The 16,532-nt window shown below is 67.5% G+C and overlaps 2 protein-coding genes across 3 annotated transcripts; one reads left to right on the forward strand and one right to left on the reverse strand.

The window, feature by feature from the left end:
• Positions 1 to 2,209: 2,209 nt before the first annotated feature.
• TECR (trans-2,3-enoyl-CoA reductase) lies at positions 2,210 to 13,589 on the forward strand. 2 transcript variants are annotated; one of them, XM_066208228.1, is made up of 13 exons: positions 2,210 to 2,285; positions 3,579 to 3,629; positions 3,711 to 3,762; positions 4,183 to 4,227; positions 4,956 to 5,059; positions 5,505 to 5,620; positions 6,971 to 7,076; positions 9,410 to 9,482; positions 10,186 to 10,229; positions 10,857 to 10,914; positions 12,019 to 12,107; positions 12,371 to 12,416; positions 13,002 to 13,589. In XM_066208228.1, exons 1-13 carry the CDS (start codon positions 2,271 to 2,273, stop codon positions 13,127 to 13,129), a joined length of 927 nt encoding a protein of 308 aa, XP_066064325.1. In that variant the 5' UTR covers positions 2,210 to 2,270; the 3' UTR covers positions 13,130 to 13,589. The 2 variants fall into 2 exon arrangements, with proteins under 2 accessions (XP_066064325.1, XP_066064324.1); XM_066208227.1 differs by lacking the exon at positions 2,210 to 2,285 and having other exon boundaries at positions 2,798 to 3,629.
• Positions 13,590 to 13,696: 107 nt separating this feature from the next.
• NDUFB7 (NADH:ubiquinone oxidoreductase subunit B7) lies at positions 13,697 to 16,244 on the reverse strand. The gene is made up of 3 exons (XM_066208230.1): positions 16,038 to 16,244; positions 14,795 to 14,963; positions 13,697 to 13,887 (listed from the first exon to the last, which is right to left on the reverse strand). The coding sequence occupies exons 1-3, from the start codon at positions 16,147 to 16,149 to the stop codon at positions 13,797 to 13,799; spliced, it is 372 nt and encodes a 123-aa protein (XP_066064327.1). The 5' UTR covers positions 16,150 to 16,244; the 3' UTR covers positions 13,697 to 13,796.
• Positions 16,245 to 16,532: the final 288 nt, after the last annotated feature.

The raw sequence follows: 16,532 nt of genomic DNA on the forward strand, positions 1-16,532 counted from the left end.
TAGAGCGTGGATGGAGCGGAGAGGGACCGGGGGATAGAGTGGGGATGGGGCAGGGATAGAACGGCGAGGGACCGGGGTTGGAGCGGGGATGGAGCAGGGATAGAACGGGGAGGGACCGGGGAGGGACCGGGGAATGGAGCGGGGATAGAACAGGGACGGACAGAGGGATGGGGCGGGGATGGAGCGGGGGGGGAATGGGGAGGGACAGGGGAGGGACCGGGAATGGAGCGGGAATAGAGTCGGGATGGAGTGGGGATGGAGCGGGGAATGAGCGAGGAGGGAGCGGGGGATAGAGTGGGAATGGAGCGGGGAGGGACAGGGGATGGAGCGGGGAGGGAGCGGAGATAGCACGGGGAGGGAACGAGGACTGACAGGGGAGGGAGCGGGGAATGGAGCGGGGATAGAACGGGAACGGACAGAGGGATGGAGAGGGGATGGAGCGGGGAATGAGCGAGGAAGGAGTGGGGGATGAGCGGGGATGGAGCGGGGAATGAGCGAGGAGGGAGCGGGGGATGGAGCGGGAATGGAATGGGGATGGAATGGGGATGGGGGGAGGAGAGGGCTGGAGAGGGGCCGGACCGGGGAGGGACCGAGGGATGGGTCGGGAAGGGGGTGAACCAGAGGAGGGACCGGGGACGGAGCCGGGGGGACGAGGACGGATGGGGAAAGGGCCGGGAGAGGGCCCGGGGACAGACCGGCGGAGGAACCGGGGGAGGGACCGGGGAGGGAGCGGGGGAGATCCCAGGAGAAGGATCGGGAAGGAGACAGGGAGAAGGGACGGGGAGGGAAACGGGATCGGGACCGGGAGCGGGGACGGGGACAGGAACGGGAACGGGGATTGGAACGGGGACGGGGATGGGAACGGGAACGGGTACGGGAATGGGAACGGGAACGGGAACGGGAACGGGAACGGGAACGGGAACGGGAACGGGGATGGGAACGGGAACGGGGATGGGAATGGGAACGGGGATGGGAACGGGAACGGGGACGGGGACCGGGACGGGGATGGGAACGGGAACGAGAACGGGGATGGAGCGGGGACGGGGACGGGGATGGAGCGGGGATGGAGCGGGGATGGAGTGGGGAGGAGGGGCCCGAGGCTTGCCGGGGGTGTCCCGGTCACCTCCAGTGACCCTGTCGCTGCCGGCTGTCACCGCCGTGACACCGCCTGCAGCCTCTGCCCACCCCCCCGCAATGTCCCCGTGGGGGTCCCCGGTTCGGGTGACACCCGGGACAGGACCCAGCAGGGTGACAGCAGGGTGACACCTGGCGAGCTTGGGGGACACGGGGGGACACGAGGACAGGGCACGCAGGACATGGGGACAGGGAGCACATGGGGACACGGGTATTGGAGACCTGGGGGCAGGTGGCCAAGGGGACATGGGGACACAGGGAGGGACAGCCCCCTCCACACCATTATCCCCATGACCACGAGTCCCTACGGCCCCACGTGTCGCTGTGTCCAAATGTCCCCTGTGTCCCCAAAGTGCCCCCAGGCTGTACCACATCCCCCCGGGTCTAGAGGTGTTCAACCTGCCCCACCCCGTCTGTGTCCCAGCACGTCCCCACGGTGTCCCCACGGTGTCCCCACGGTGTCCCCACGGTGTCCCCACGGTGTCCCCACGGTGTCCCCACGTGTCCCCAAGAGCTCCAGTTCCCCATGACCGCCCCATCCAGGACCCTCCAGGCTGCCATGACCTGTCCAGTCCCCCATGATCCCCCAGCCCCCCGTGACCCCCGTGACCCCCTCATCCCCCATGTGACCCCCGTGACCCCCCCATTCCCCTGAGACCCCCCAGCCCCCCATGCACACCCAGACCCCCTGGCCGCCCCAGTTTCCCAAGCCCCCGCCCCTAGGTGACCCTTCAGGCCCCGGTAACACCCCCAGACCCCTTTAGACCCGCCCAGACCCCCACGCGGTGCTTGCCCCGCCCACTGCCCACCCCTGCCGCGATTCCATTGGTTGTTCTGACCATCACTCCACCTACAGCCCCGCCCTCGCCGTGACCCCATTGGCTGTTCCGGCCGTCACTCTAAGCCCCGCCCCCGCCTCCTATTGGCGGAGCCCCCCCTCGGGCGTTCGCGTTGCCGCGGCAACCAGCGCGGCGGGAAGGGGCGAGCGCGGGGGCGGGCCGGCGGCGTTCTGATTGGCCGCGCCCAGCCACGCGCGCGGCGCCGATTGGCCACGCACCAGGCCCCGCCCCTCCGGGCGAACGGGGCGGGTCAGGTGTGGGCGGCGGGGGCGGCGGGAGCGGCGGAGCGCAGCGGCCATGAAGCACTACGAGGTGAGGCGGCCGCGGGGCCCGCGCACCGGGGCGGCCACCGGCACCGGGGCGGGCCCGAGAGTCGGTGCCGCCGACCCCGCACGGAGCGGCAGCGCCGACCTCGCGCAACCCGCGCGTTCCGCCCCGGGGCACCCGGGACGCGCTCTGCGCATGTGCGTGGGGGCCGTGGCGATCTGCGCATGCGCGTAGGAGCGGGCTGCCCTGCGGCGGCGGGGGCGTGGCTTGGTACAGGGATAGGCGGGGTCTAAAGGTGGGGCGTGGTCTCGATTGGGGGCGGGGCTTAAGGTCCCGGTTCCTTCGGGGGGTCCGGAAGATCCCGAAGGGTCCCGGAAGGTCCCGAAAGGTCCCAGGAGGGTCCTGGAAGGTCCCAGAATGTCCCCAGGAGGGTCCCGGGCAGGTCCCGCGGTGACAGCAGGGCCCTGAGGGGCCGGAGTCACCCCGGGGCGGGGCGGGGCGGGGCGGGGCGGGGCGGGCCCTCCCCCCTCCCCCCTCCCCCCTCCCCCCGCTGGCACCCCCGAGCCTGTCCTGTCACTGTCGCTGTCGCTGTCACCGCGCTCGGGGTGACTCCCTGGGCACGGCCCGGGTAGCCCATGATGTCACCTACCCCCCTCCACGGGGGTGACAGAGCCCCGTCCCAGGGTGACAGCCCCGTCCCGGTGTCACCGCGTGACGTCACCCGCGGGTGACAGAGCGGCCCCGCGGCCCCGGCCAGCTCTGTCCCCACCCGGGGCCACCGCGGGGGGATCTCGGGGACCTTGGGCACCTTGCTGCTGTCGCGGGGCTCCGGCCTCACCTGTGACAACGTCCTGTCCTGTCCCCTCCGGCCGCTGTCCCCACCCCCCCACGTGCGTGCCGGGTCACTCTGTCCCTCCCGGGGCCACCAAGGGGCCACCGAGGGGCCACCCCCTGGGCCACCAAGGGGCCACCTCTAGGGCCACCCCCAGGGCCACCGAGGGGCCACCCCTAGGGCCACCAAGGGGCCACCGAGGGGCCACCAAGGGACCACCCCCAGGGCCACCAAGGGACCACCTCTAGGGCCACCTCTAGGGCCACCAAGGGGCCACCCCCAGGGCCACCCCCAGGGCCACCAAGGGGCCACCCCCAGGGCCACCAAGGGGCCACCGAGGGGCGGGGGCAGGTTTATATTTAGCGGCCGGCGGCGCCGATCGGGTGTCGGGCGGTGACATGGAGGTGGCGGTGCCACCCCGCGGGGGCGGCGCGGTGTCGCCGGCGCTGTGGCCGCCCGCGGGCCCCGGGCGGCGGCCCAAGAGATCGGCCGTGCTCTTCTTCGAGGTGGAGATCCTGGACGCCCGCACCAGGGACAAGCTCTGCTTCCTGGACAAGGTGAGGGGACACGGGAGGGGACACGGGGGGGGGGACACGGCCGGGCCTGGCTGACACTGGTTGTCCCTCGCTGTCCCCCAGGTGGAGCCTCAGGCCACCGTGGCTGACATCAAGAACCTGTTCAGCAAAGCCCGTGAGTGGGGACGGGGACAGGGACAGGAGGGGACAGGGGACAGGGATGGGGACAGGGACAGGAGGGGACAGGGATGGGGACAGGGACAGGGACAAGGTTTGGGATGGGAATGGGGACGGGGATTGGGACCAGGACAGGGACAGGGATGGGGATGGGAACGGGGACAGGACAAGGACAGAGTTGGGGACAGGGACAGGGTTGGGGACAGGGACAGGGATGGGAACCCCCAGGGCAGATGGGGACCCTCAGTGTGGCTGGGGACCTGTCACAGGGTCACCATTGTCACCATCGTCATCAGAGACCCATCACGGGGCCATGGCCACCACCGCTGTCCCCTCTGTGGCCGTGTCCCCACAGTGCCACCACCGCTGTCCCCACAGCGATGGCAGTGCCACCAGCGCTGTCCCCTCTGTCCCACAGATCCCCAGTGGTACCCGGCGAGGCAATCCCTGCGCCTGGACCCCAGTGAGTGTCACCGCGGGGTGGCATGTCCCCAACTGTCCCCGGGTGTCCCCAGGTGTCCCCAGCTGTCCCCGGGTGTCCCCAGGTGTCCCCTGGGTGTCCCCAAGTGTCCCCAGGGTGTTCCTAGGTGTTCCCTACAGGATCCCCAGGTGTCCCCACCTTCCCCAGGTGTCCCCAGGGTGTGCCAGAGATGTCCCCAGGTGTGCCCAGGTGTACCCAGGTGTCCCCCAGGGACGTCCCCAGGTGTCCCAGGTGTCCCCAGGTGTCCCCCAGGGATGTCCCAGGTGTCCCCAGGTGTCCCCCAGGGACGTCCCCAGGTGTCCCAGGTGTCCCCAGGTGTCCCCCAGGGACGTCCCCAGGTGTCCCAGGTGTGCCCAGGTGTCCCCAGGTGTCCCCCAGGGATGTCCCCAGGTGTCCCCAGGTGTCCCCCAGGGACGTCCCCAGGTGTCCCAGGTGTCCCCAGGTGTCCCCCAGGGACGTCCCCAAGTGTCCCCAGGTGTCCCCCAGGGATGTCCCCAGGTGTCCCAGGTATCCCAGGTGTTCCCAGATGTCCCCCAGGGATGTCCCCAGGTGTGCCCAGGTGTCCCCAGGTGTCCCCCATGGACGTCCCCAGGTGTCCCAGGTGTCCCCAGGTGTCCCAGGTGTCCCCCAGGGATGTCCCCAGGTGTCCCCCAGGGATGTCCCCAGGTGTCCCAGGTGTCCCCAGGTGGCCCAGGTGTGTCTGTCCCCAGAGGGTCGCTCGCTGAAGGACGAGGACGTGCTGCAGTCGCTGCCTGTGGGCACCACGGCCACGCTCTACTTCCGGGACCTGGGGGCGCAGATCAGCTGGGTCACGGTGAGGGCTGTCCCCTGTGTCACCTGTGTCACCTCCTGTCATCCCTGTGTCACCTGTGTCACCTGTGTGTCACCTGTGTGTTACCTCTGTGTCACCTCTGTGTCCCCTGTGTCACCTCCTGTCGCCCCTGTGTCACCCTGTGTCACCTTTCAGGACCTGGGGGCGCAGATCAGCTGGGTCACAGTGGGGGGTCCTGTGCCCTGCTCATTTACCTGTCCCAGGTGTCGCTCACCTGTCCCCTCACCTGTCCCTCACCTGTCCCAGGTGTCCCTCACCTGTCCCCTCACCTGTCCCAGGTGTCGCTCACCTGTCCCCTCACCTGTCCCTCACCTGTCCCAGGTGTCGCTCACCTGTCCCCTCACCTGTCCCTCACCTGTCCCAGGTGTCCCTCACCTGTCCCCTCACCTGTCCCAGGTGTCGCTCACCTGTCCCTCACCTGTCCCAGGTGTTCCTGACGGAGTACGCCGGCCCCCTGCTCATTTACCTGCTGTTCTATTTCCGGGTCCCGTTCCTGTACGGGCCCCGCTACGACTTCACGGCCAGCCGGCACCGCGTGGTCCAGTGAGACACACGGGGGACAATGGGGACACTCGGGGGACATTGGGGACACGCAGGGGACAATGGGGACACTGCAGGGACAATGGGGACACACTGGGGACAATGGGGACACACTGGGGACAATGGGGACACGCAGGGGACAATGGGGACACACTGGGGACAATGGGGACACACGGGGGACAATGGGGACACACTGGGGACATTGGGGACACACAGGGGACAATGGGGACACACAGGGGACAATGGGGACACACTGGGGACAATGGGGACACTCGGGGGACATTGGGGACACGCAGGGGACAATGGGGACACTGCAGGGACAATGGGGACACACTGGGGACAATGGGGACACACTGGGGACAATGGGGACACGCAGGGGACAATGGGGACACACTGGGGACAATGGGGACACACGGGGGACAATGGGGACACACTGGGGACAATGGGGACACACAGGGGACAATGGGGACACACTGAGGACAATGGGGACACACGGGGGACAATGGGGACACACTGGGGACAATGGGGACACACTGGGGACAGTGGGGACACACAGGGGACAATGGGGACACACTGGGGACAATGGGGACACACGGGGGACAATGGGGAGACACGGGGACAATGGGGACACATTGGGGACAATGGGGACACATTGAGGACAATGGGGACACTCAGGACAATGGGGACACACAGGGGACACACAGAGGACAGTGGGACACACTGGGGACAATGGGGACATGCAGGGGACATTGGGGACACACTGGGGACAATGGGGACACTCGGGGGACATTGGGGACACACGGGACAATAGGGACACACGGGACATTGGGGACACGCAGGGGACAATGGGGACACGCAGGGGACAGTGGGACACACTGGGGACAATGGGGACACGCAGGGGACAATGGGAACACTGCAGGGACATTGGGGACACACAGGGGACAATGGGGACACACGGGACACACTGGGGCCAGTGGGGACACACAGGACAGCGGGGACACACAGGGGACAGGGGGACATTGGGGACACTGGGGACACTGTGGGGACATGGGGACACTCACGGGACATGGGGACAATGGGGACACTGTGGGGACATTGGGGATAATGGGGCCATGGGGACAAACAGGGGACATGGGTACACTGGGGACATTGGGACAGCGGGGACAGTGATTTGGGGACAGCAGAGGGACAGTGGGGGCCTGGGGACACCGGGGGGACACTGGCACTGAGGGCACCAGGGGGTCTGGGAGGGGACACAGTGGGGACACCGGCCAGGGGGGCGGGGGAGGGGAGGTGTCCCCGGTGTCCCCCCGTGTGTCCCCATGTCCCCCCCGTGTCCCCGCGTGTCCCCAGCCTGGCGTGCTGCTGTCACTCGTTCCACTACGTGAAGCGGCTGCTGGAGACGCTCTTCGTGCATCGCTTCTCGCACGGCACCATGCCACTGAGGAACATCTTCAAGGTGACACTGTGACACCTGTGACACTGTGACACTGTGACACCGTGACACTGTGACACCGCCCTGTCCCCTCCCCATCGCTTCTCGCACGGCACCATGCCACTGAGGAACATCTTCAAGGTGACACTGTGACACCTGTGACACTGACACCTGTGACACTGTGACACCTGTGACACTGTGACACTGTGACATTGTGACACCTGTGACACCGCCCTGTCCCCTCCCCATCGCTTCTCGCACGGCACCATGCCGCTGAGGAACATCTTCAAGGTGACACTGTGACACCTGTGACACTGACACCTGTGACACTGTGACACCTGTGACACTGTGACACTGTGACACCGTGACACCTGTGACACCGTGACACCGCCCTGTCCCCTCCCCATCGCTTCTCGCACGGCACCATGCCGCTGAGGAACATCTTCAAGGTGACACTGTGACACCTGTGACACCTGTGACACTGTGACACCTGTGACACTGTGACACCGTGACACCGTGACACCTGTGACACCTGTGACACTGTGACACCTGTGACACTGACACCTGTGACACTGTGACACCGTGACACCTGTGACACTGTGACACCGTGACACCGTGACACCTGTGACACTGTGACACCTGTGACACTGTGACACTGTGACACCGTGACACCTGTGACACCGTGACACCGCCCTGTCCCCTCCCCATCGCTTCTCGCACGGCACCATGCCGCTGAGGAACATCTTCAAGGTGACACTGTGACACCTGTGACACCATGACACCTGTGACACTGACACCTGTGACACTGTGACACCTGTGACACCGCCCTGTCCCCTCCCCATCGCTTCTCGCACGGCACCATGCCGCTGAGGAACATCTTCAAGGTGACACTGTGACACCTGTGACACTGTGACACCTGTGACACTGACACCTGTGACACTGTGACACCTGTGACACCGCCCTGTCCCCTCCCCATCGCTTCTCGCACGGCACCATGCCGCTGAGGAACATCTTCAAGGTGACACTGTGACACCTGTGACACCTGTGACACTGTGACACCTGTGACACCTGTGACACCTGTGACACCTGTGACACTGTGACACCTGTGACACCTGTGACACCATGACACCTGTGACACCGTGACACCTGTGACACTGTGACACCGTGACACTGTGACACCTGTGACACCTGTGACACCATGACACCTGTGACACTGTGACACCTGTGACACCTGTGACACTGTGACACCGTGACACCTGTGACACTGTGACACTGTGACACCTGTGACACTGACACCTGTGACACTGTGACACCGTGACACCTGTGACACTGTGACACCGTGACACCGTGACACCTGTGACACCTGTGACACTGTGACATTGTGACACTGTGACACCTGTGACACTGTGACACTGTGACACTGTGACACCTGTGACACTGACACCTGTGACACTGTGACACCTGTGACAGTGTGACACTGTGACACCTGTGACACCTGTGACACTGTGACAATGTGACTCCTGTGACACTGTGACACCGTGACACTGTGACATTGTGACACCTGTGACATTGTGACACTGTGACACCTGTGACACTGTGACACTGTGACACTGTGACACCTGTGACACTGTGACACCTGTGACATTGTGACACTGTGACACCTGTGACACCGTGACACCGTGACACCGAGACACTGTGACACCTCTGACACTGTGACATTGTGACACCTGTGACACCGTGACACCTGTGACACTGTGACACCGTGACACTGTGACACCTGTGACACCTGTGACACTGTGACACTGTGACACCGTGACACTGTGACACCTGTGACACCATGACACCTGTGACACCGTGACACCTGTGACACTGTGACACCGTGACACTGTGACACCTGTGACACCTGTGACACTGTGACACTGTGACACCGTGACACTGTGACACCTGTGACACCATGACACCTGTGACACCGTGACACCTGTGACACTGTGACACCTGTGACACCGTGACACTGTGACACCTGTGACACCATGACACCTGTGACACCGTGACACCTGTGACACCTGTGACACTATGACACTGTGACACTGTGACACTGTGTCACCTGTGTCATCTGTGACCCTGTGTCACCGCCCTGTCCCCTCCCTGTCCCCTCCCCAGGTGACCTCCACCACCCCCGTCCCCACGGCACCGGCCCTGCGGGACGTTCTCGCGGTGTCCTTGTCACCTGGGTCACCTCCCCGTGGGCTCCCAAGGCCACCCCGCTGTCCCCGCGTCCCGTCCCTGTCCCCTCAACCCCCCCTGCCTGCCACCGGCGTGTCCCCAACGTGTCCCCAACGTGTCCCCAACGTCCCCAGAACTGCACCTACTACTGGGGCTTCGCTGCCTGGATGGCCTACTACATCAACCACCCGCTGTACACGCCGCCAGGTGAGTGACACTGTCACCTGTGTGTCCCCTGTGTGTCCCCTGTGTGTCCCCACTGTCCCTACTACATCAACCACCCGCTGTACACGCCGCCAGGTGAGTGACACTGTCACCTGTGTGTCACCTGTGTGTCCCCTGTGTGTCCCCACTGTCCCTACTACATCAACCACCCGCTGTACACGCCGCCGGGTGAGTGACACTGTCACCTGTGTGTCCCCTGTGTGTCCCCTGTGTGTCCCCTGTGTGTCCCCACTGTCCCTACTACATCAACCACCCGCTGTACACGCCGCCGGGTGAGTGACACTGTCACCTGTGTGTCCCCTGTGTGTCCCCTGTGTGTCCCCTGTGTGTCCCCACTGTCCCTACTACATCAACCACCCGCTGTACACGCCGCCAGGTGAGTGACACTGTCACCTGTGTGTCCCCTGTGTGTCCCCTGTGTGTCCCCACTGTCCCTACTACATCAACCACCCGCTGTACACGCCGCCGGGTGAGTGACACTGTCACCTGTGTGTCACCTGTGTGTCCCCTGTGTGTCCCCACTGTCCCTACTACATCAACCACCCGCTGTACACGCCGCCGGGTGAGTGACACTGTCCCGTGTGTCACCTGTGTGTCACCTGTGTGTCCCCTGTGTGTCCCCTGTGTGTCCCCTGTGTGTCCCCGCTGTCCCTGTCCCTGTCCCTGACCCGCCGTGTCCCCCCAGCCTACGGTGACGAGCAGGTGAAGCTGGCGCTGGCCGTGTTCCTGGTGGGTCCCTGACGCGGGGGGGGACATGGGGGGCTGGGGGGGTCCTAGGGGGGGATTTGGGGGGATTTGGGGGGTCCCGGGGGGGTTTTGGGGGGTCCCGGGGGGGTTTGGGGGGTCCCGGGGGGGGTTTGGGGGGTCCCGGGGGGGTTTGGGGGGTCCCGGGGGGGTTTTGGGGGGTTCCGGGGGGGTTTTGGGGGGTCCCGGGGGGATTTTGGGGGGTCCCTGGGGGTTTGGGGGGTCCCTGGGGGGTTTGGGGGGTCCCGGGGGGGTATTTGGGGGTCCCGGGGGGGGTTTGGGGGGTCCCTGGGGGTTTGGGGGGTCCCGGGGGGGGTTTGGGGGGTCCCTGGGGGGTTTTGGGGGTCCCGGGGGGGGTTTGGGGGGTCCCTGGGGGGTTTGGGGGGTCCCGGGGGGGTATTTGGGGGTCCCGGGGGGGTTTGGGGGGTCCCACTGAAGGCCGGGGGGACACGAGGGAGTGAAGTGGGGGGGGCTGAGGGGGGCGGGGGGACACGGGGGGTCCCAGTTGGGTGTTCGGGGGTCCCGGGGGGACGTTGGGGGGTCCAGGTGCCACCCCCCCCCCCCCCCCGAGGGTCCCCTGTGACCCCCCCGTGCCCCTCCCCCTCTCCCCAGTTCTGCCAACTCGGGAACTTCTCCATCCACGTGGCGCTGAGGAACCTGCGCCCCGCGGGTGAGGGGACACCGGGGACACCGGGGACACCGGGGACATGGGGACACCGGGGACACCGGGGACACCGGGGACATGGGGACACCGGGGACATGGGGACACCGGGGACATGGGGGAACACCGGGGACACCGGGGACATGGGGGAACACCGGGGACACCGGGGACACCGGGACAAGGGGGGACATGGGGGGACACCGGGGACACCGGGGACACCGGGGACACCGGGGACACCGGGACAGGGGGGACATGGGGACACCGGGGACACCGGGGACACCGGGGACATGGGGACACCGGGGACACTGGGGACACCGGGGACACCGGGGACATGGGGACACCGGGGACACTGGGGACACCGGGGACACCGGGGACATGGGGACACCGGGGACACCGGGGACACTGGGGACATGGGGACACCGGGGACACCGGGGACACCGGGGACAGGGGGGACATGGGGGGACACCGGGGACACCGGGACAGAGGGACATGGGGACACCGGGGACACTGGGACAAGGGAGGACATGGGGGGGACACAGGGGGGACATGGGGACACCGGGAGGGACATGGGGGACACTGGGTGGGACACCAGGACATGGGGACACCAGGGGGGACACTGGGGACACCGTGGGGGGGCACCGGGGGGACATAGGGACACCAGGGGGACACCAGGGGGACCTGGGAGACATGGAGGGGACATTGGGGACACCAGGGCACATGGGGGGACACTGTGAGGGACATGGGGGACACGGGGGGACATGTGACACAGATGACATGGGAGATGGCACACGGGGGACATGGGGGGGACACTGGGGACACTGGGGACACCAGGGGCACTGAGTCCACAAGAATGTGTGGGAGCGGCCCCGGGCTGGCGGGGACACGAAGGGGACACAGAGGGTGACACGGAGGGTGACATGGAGGGTGGCACCTGTCCAGGGGGTGGCCTGGGGGGTGACCCGTGTCCCGGGGATGTCCCTGGTCTGTCACCACATGTGACCTGTGTGTCCCCGTGTGTTCCCGTGTGTCCCCGTGTCCCCACGTGTCCCCGTGTCCCCGTGTGTCCCCGTGTGTCCCCGCGTGTCCCCGCGTGTCCCGGTGTCCCCGGCGCAGGCTCCAAGGCGCGGAAGATCCCGTACCCCACCCGGAACCCCTTCACCTGGCTCTTCCTGCTCGTGTCCTGCCCCAACTACACCTACGAGGTGGGGACACGGGGGGGGGACAGCCCTGGGGACAGCGGGAGCAGGGTGACACTTCCTGGGGGGGGATGGGGAGGGTGGGGGAGGGGAGGGGACCCCGCTGTGCGGGGGGTGTCACCGCGGTGCAGGACGGCAGGGGAGGGGACATGGGGGAGCTGCTCCCCGTGGGTGACAACATCCCCGCGGGTGACATCTGTGATGGGTGACACCCGCAATGGGTGACACCGCCCGTGGGTGACACCCCCTCCCCCCGGGTGTTCCCCCAGGTCGGCTCCTGGATCGGTTTCACCATCATGACGCAGTGTCTGCCCGGTGAGGGGACACCGGGGACAAGGGAGGGGCTGGTGGGCGGGTGCCACCCCGGCTCCGTGTCCCCTGTGCCACCCCGGGGTCCCCTCATGTCCCTGTGCCACCATCCCCCTGGGCTCCGTGTCCCTCCTGTCCCCTCCACGTCCCTGGTGCCACCCCCGAGTGTCCGAACCCCGCCCTGTGCCCGCTGTCCCGTGTCCCCGCTGTCCCCGCGGTGACAGCAATGTCCCCGCTGTCCCCGGTGTCCCCGGGTGACGGCGCTGTCCCCCGTGTCCCCGGGTGACGGCGCTGTCCCCAGTGTCCCCGGTGTCCCCGGGGTGACGGCGCTGTCCCCGGTGTCCCCGGTGTCCCCGGTGTCCCCGGGTGACGGCGCTGTCCCCGCTGTCCCCGGTGTCCCCGGGTGACGGCGCTGTCCCCGGTGTCCCCGGTGTCCCCGGGGTGACGGCGCTGTCCCCGGTGTCCCCGGTGTCCCCGGTGTCCCCGGGTGACGGCGCTGTCCCCGCTGTCCCCGGTGTCCCCGGGTGACGGCGCTGTCCCCGCTGTCCCCGGTGTCCCCGGGTGACGGCGCTGTCCCCGGTGTCCCCGCAGTGGCGCTGTTCTCGCTGGTGGGCTTTGTGCAGATGGCGATCTGGGCGCAGGGCAAGCACCGCAGCTACCTCCGCGAGTTCCGGGACTATCCGCCGCTGCGCTCGCCCATCGTCCCCTTCCTGCTGTGACACCGCGGGGACGTCACCTGCAGTGTCCCCTCCCTGCTGTGACACCGCGGGGACGTCACCTGCAGTGTCCCCTCCCTGCTGTGACATCCTGGGGACACCCTGTCCCCCGCTGTCCCCTCCCTGCGGTGACAGCCCGTGGGGACACCCTGATGTGTCCCTGCCAGTCCTGCCCTGAGCCCTGGGGACACTCTGGGGACACTCTGGGGACACTCTGGGGACACTGCGGGGACAGGGGACACGAGCTCGCTGTCACCCTGGTGCTCACAGCAGGACACGGGAACGTGTCCCCTCCGCGGTGGCAGTGTCCCCTGCAGGCCGCCGTCCCCGGTGGCAGTGTCCCCGGTCACCGGGGACGGCAGCGGCGGTGACGACGCGGCGTCACCCGCGCGCGGCTGGTGACCGCAGCCCCTGCCCGGCCTCAGCCCCGTCCCCGCAGGTGACAATAAATGACATCCCCCCAGCCGCGTGTGGCCTGTCATTGTCCCCCCCCAGGGGACACCGGGGGGGGTCACGGCCACCCCGTGGGGACAATCCCCCCCCGCTGTCCCCACACGCGGTGACGAGCCAGCGCGGTGCCACTCGGAGGGTTTATTGCACGGGGGTGGCCTCGTGTCCCCGTCACCGCGGCGTCCCCGGTGTCCCTCGGTGTCCCTGGTGTCCCCAAGTGTCACTCGGTGTCCCCGTGGCGCCGCTGGAGCCGCTGCTGGCGCTGCTTCAGGCGCCGCTCGCGCTCAAACTCCTTCATGCGCATCACGTAGCTGGGGACGGGGGGCACCGTGTCACCGCAGTGTCACCGCAGTGTCACCGTGTCACCGCAGTGTCACCGCAGTGTCACTGTGTCACCTCTATGTCACCGTGTCACCGCAGTGTCACCGCAGTGTCATCACCGTGTCAGTGTCACTGCTGTGTCACCTGTGTCACCATATCACCATGTCACCACTGTGTCACCCCCGTGTCACCATGTCACCTCTGTATCACCGCTGTGTCACCGTGTCACCCCCGCGTCACCCCGTGAACACAGACAGCGCGGGCAGGCGGGTGGCCGTGTCCCCAAGCCCCTCCCACATCCCCCCATGTCCCTGTCACGCCCCTGCTGTCCCCACCCCTGTCCCCCCGTGTCCCCGCGGTGTCCCCAGAGTCACCCGTCCTCAGCCCTGTGTCCCCTCCAGCCCCGGTGTCACACATCCGCCCCGTGCCCCCAATGGCCCCGTGATGTCCCCTCACTCCTGCTGCTGGCAGCTGACCCAGCCGTGTCCCCATGGTGTCCCCATGGTGTCCCCATGTCCCCCCACTGTCCCCATGGTGTCCCCGTGTCCCCCCGCTGTCCCCATGGTGTCCCCGTGTCCCCATGGTGTCCCCATGGTGTCCCCGTGTCCCCATGGTGTCCCCATGGTGTCCCCATGTCCCCCCGCTGTCCCCATGGTGTCCCCATGGTGTCCCCATGTCCCCATGGTGTCCCCACGGTGTCCCCATGTCCCCCCGCTGTCCCCATGGTGTCCCCGTGTCCCCATGGTGTCCCCGTGTCTCACTCCCGGTGCTGGCAGCTGTCCCAGGCATGTCGCAGGCCGTGTCCCCCCATGTCCCCATGTCCCCCCGCTGTCCCCATGGTGTCCCCATGGTGTCCCCATGGTGTCCCCGTGTCCCCATGGTGTCCCCGTGTCTCACTCCCGGTGCTGGCAGCTGTCCCAGGCGTGTCGCAGGCCGTGGCAGCCCCAGGGCACGGGGAAGTTGTCGCGGTGGCAGCGCAGCAGCCGCAGCAGGTGGTGGCCGCAGAAGTCCCTCTGCTCCAGGGGCACCCGGCCCTGCGCCAGCTGCGCCGCCGAGGCCACCATGGCTGTCACCGCGGGGACAGGGACACGTCAGGGGACAGGGACTGACAGAGAGGACGCATCGGGGGGACAGGGACACGGCAGGGGACAGTGGGGACACACAGGGACAGGGACACGGCAGGGGACAGTGGGGACAGACGGGGGGACAGGGACACGGCAGGGGACAGTGGGGACAGACGGGGGGACAGGGACACGGCAGGGGACAGTGGGGACAGACGGGGGGACAGGGACACGGCAGGGGACGGTGGGGACACACGGGGGACAGGGACACGGCAGGGGACAGTGGGGACAGACGGGGGGACAGGGACACGGCAGGGGACAGTGGGGACAGACGGGGGGACAGGGACACGGCAGGGGACGGTGGGGACACACGGGGGACAGGGACACGGCAGGGGACAGTGGGGACACACAGGGGGACAGGGACACGGCAGGGGACAGTGGGGACAGACGGGGACAGGGACACGGCAGGGGACGGTGGGGACAAGCAGGGGGACAGGGACACGGCAGGGGACAGTGGGGACACACAGGGGGACAGGGACACGGCAGGGGACAGTGGGGACAGACGGGGACAGGGACACGGCAGGGGACGGTGGGGACAGACGGGGGGACAGGGACACGGCAGGGGACGGTGGGGACAGACGGGGGGACAGGGACACGGCAGGGGACGGTGGGGACAGACGGGGGGACAGGGACACGGCAGCACCCAGCCGGGACAGACGGAGGGGACAGGGGTGTGACAGAGGTGGGGACACACGGTGACACACGTGGGGACACACGGCGGGCGTGGGGACAGGGGTGGGGACACGGGGGACAAGCGCAGGGGTGTGACAGGGGTGGGGACAGGGCAGGCGGCCACAGCAGCGCCACTGGCACACGGGGACACGGGGAGGGGACACGGGGAGGGGACACGGGGAGGGGACACCGGAGGTGGCACCGGGAAACACGCGGGGAGGTCGCGCCGGGAGGTCACCGGGGTCACGCGAGGGCGGGGACGCCCCAAGGCCACCGCGCCCGCGTCCCCCGCCGTGTCCCCCCCCGGTGTCCCCCCCCCGGTGTCCCCGCCGTGTCCCCGCACTGACCGCGCGGCTGGCGGCCCGGCATGCCCAGCTCGGCGGGGAAGGACGGCATGTTGAGCGGGTCGGGCTCGGCCTCGGCGTCCCACAGGTAGCGCCGCCCTAGGTGAGCGCCCATAGCGGCGGGGCCGGGCCCGGGAACGGCGCAAAGAACCGGGAACGGGCACCGGGAACGGCGGCGGAGCCGGAAGCGCCGCGGGCCGGAAGCGGAAGTGGAGGAACGGCAGCGGAGGGACACGGCGCTCGGGAGGGCGGCGCCCCCTGGCGGCCGGGAGGACACCCGCAAAGCCGGCCGCCCCGAAACCCCCCAAAAATTCATCCAGACCCCCCGAAAATAAGTCCAAATCCCCCCAAAAAACCCCCGAAGCGTCCCAAGAGACCCCAAATCCCACAAAAAAACCAAAGCCCCCAAAAAATTCATCCAGACCCCCCGAAAAAAAGTCCAAATCCCCCCAAAAAACCCCAAAGCGTCCCAAGAAACCCCAAATCCCACAAAAAAAC

Source organism: Chamaea fasciata, unplaced genomic scaffold (assembly GCF_029207755.1).
Source record: "Chamaea fasciata isolate MVZ Bird 193981 ecotype frontalis unplaced genomic scaffold, bChaFas1.0.hap1 SCAF_174, whole genome shotgun sequence".
Classification (NCBI taxonomy): Eukaryota; Metazoa; Chordata; class Aves; order Passeriformes; family Sylviidae; genus Chamaea; species Chamaea fasciata.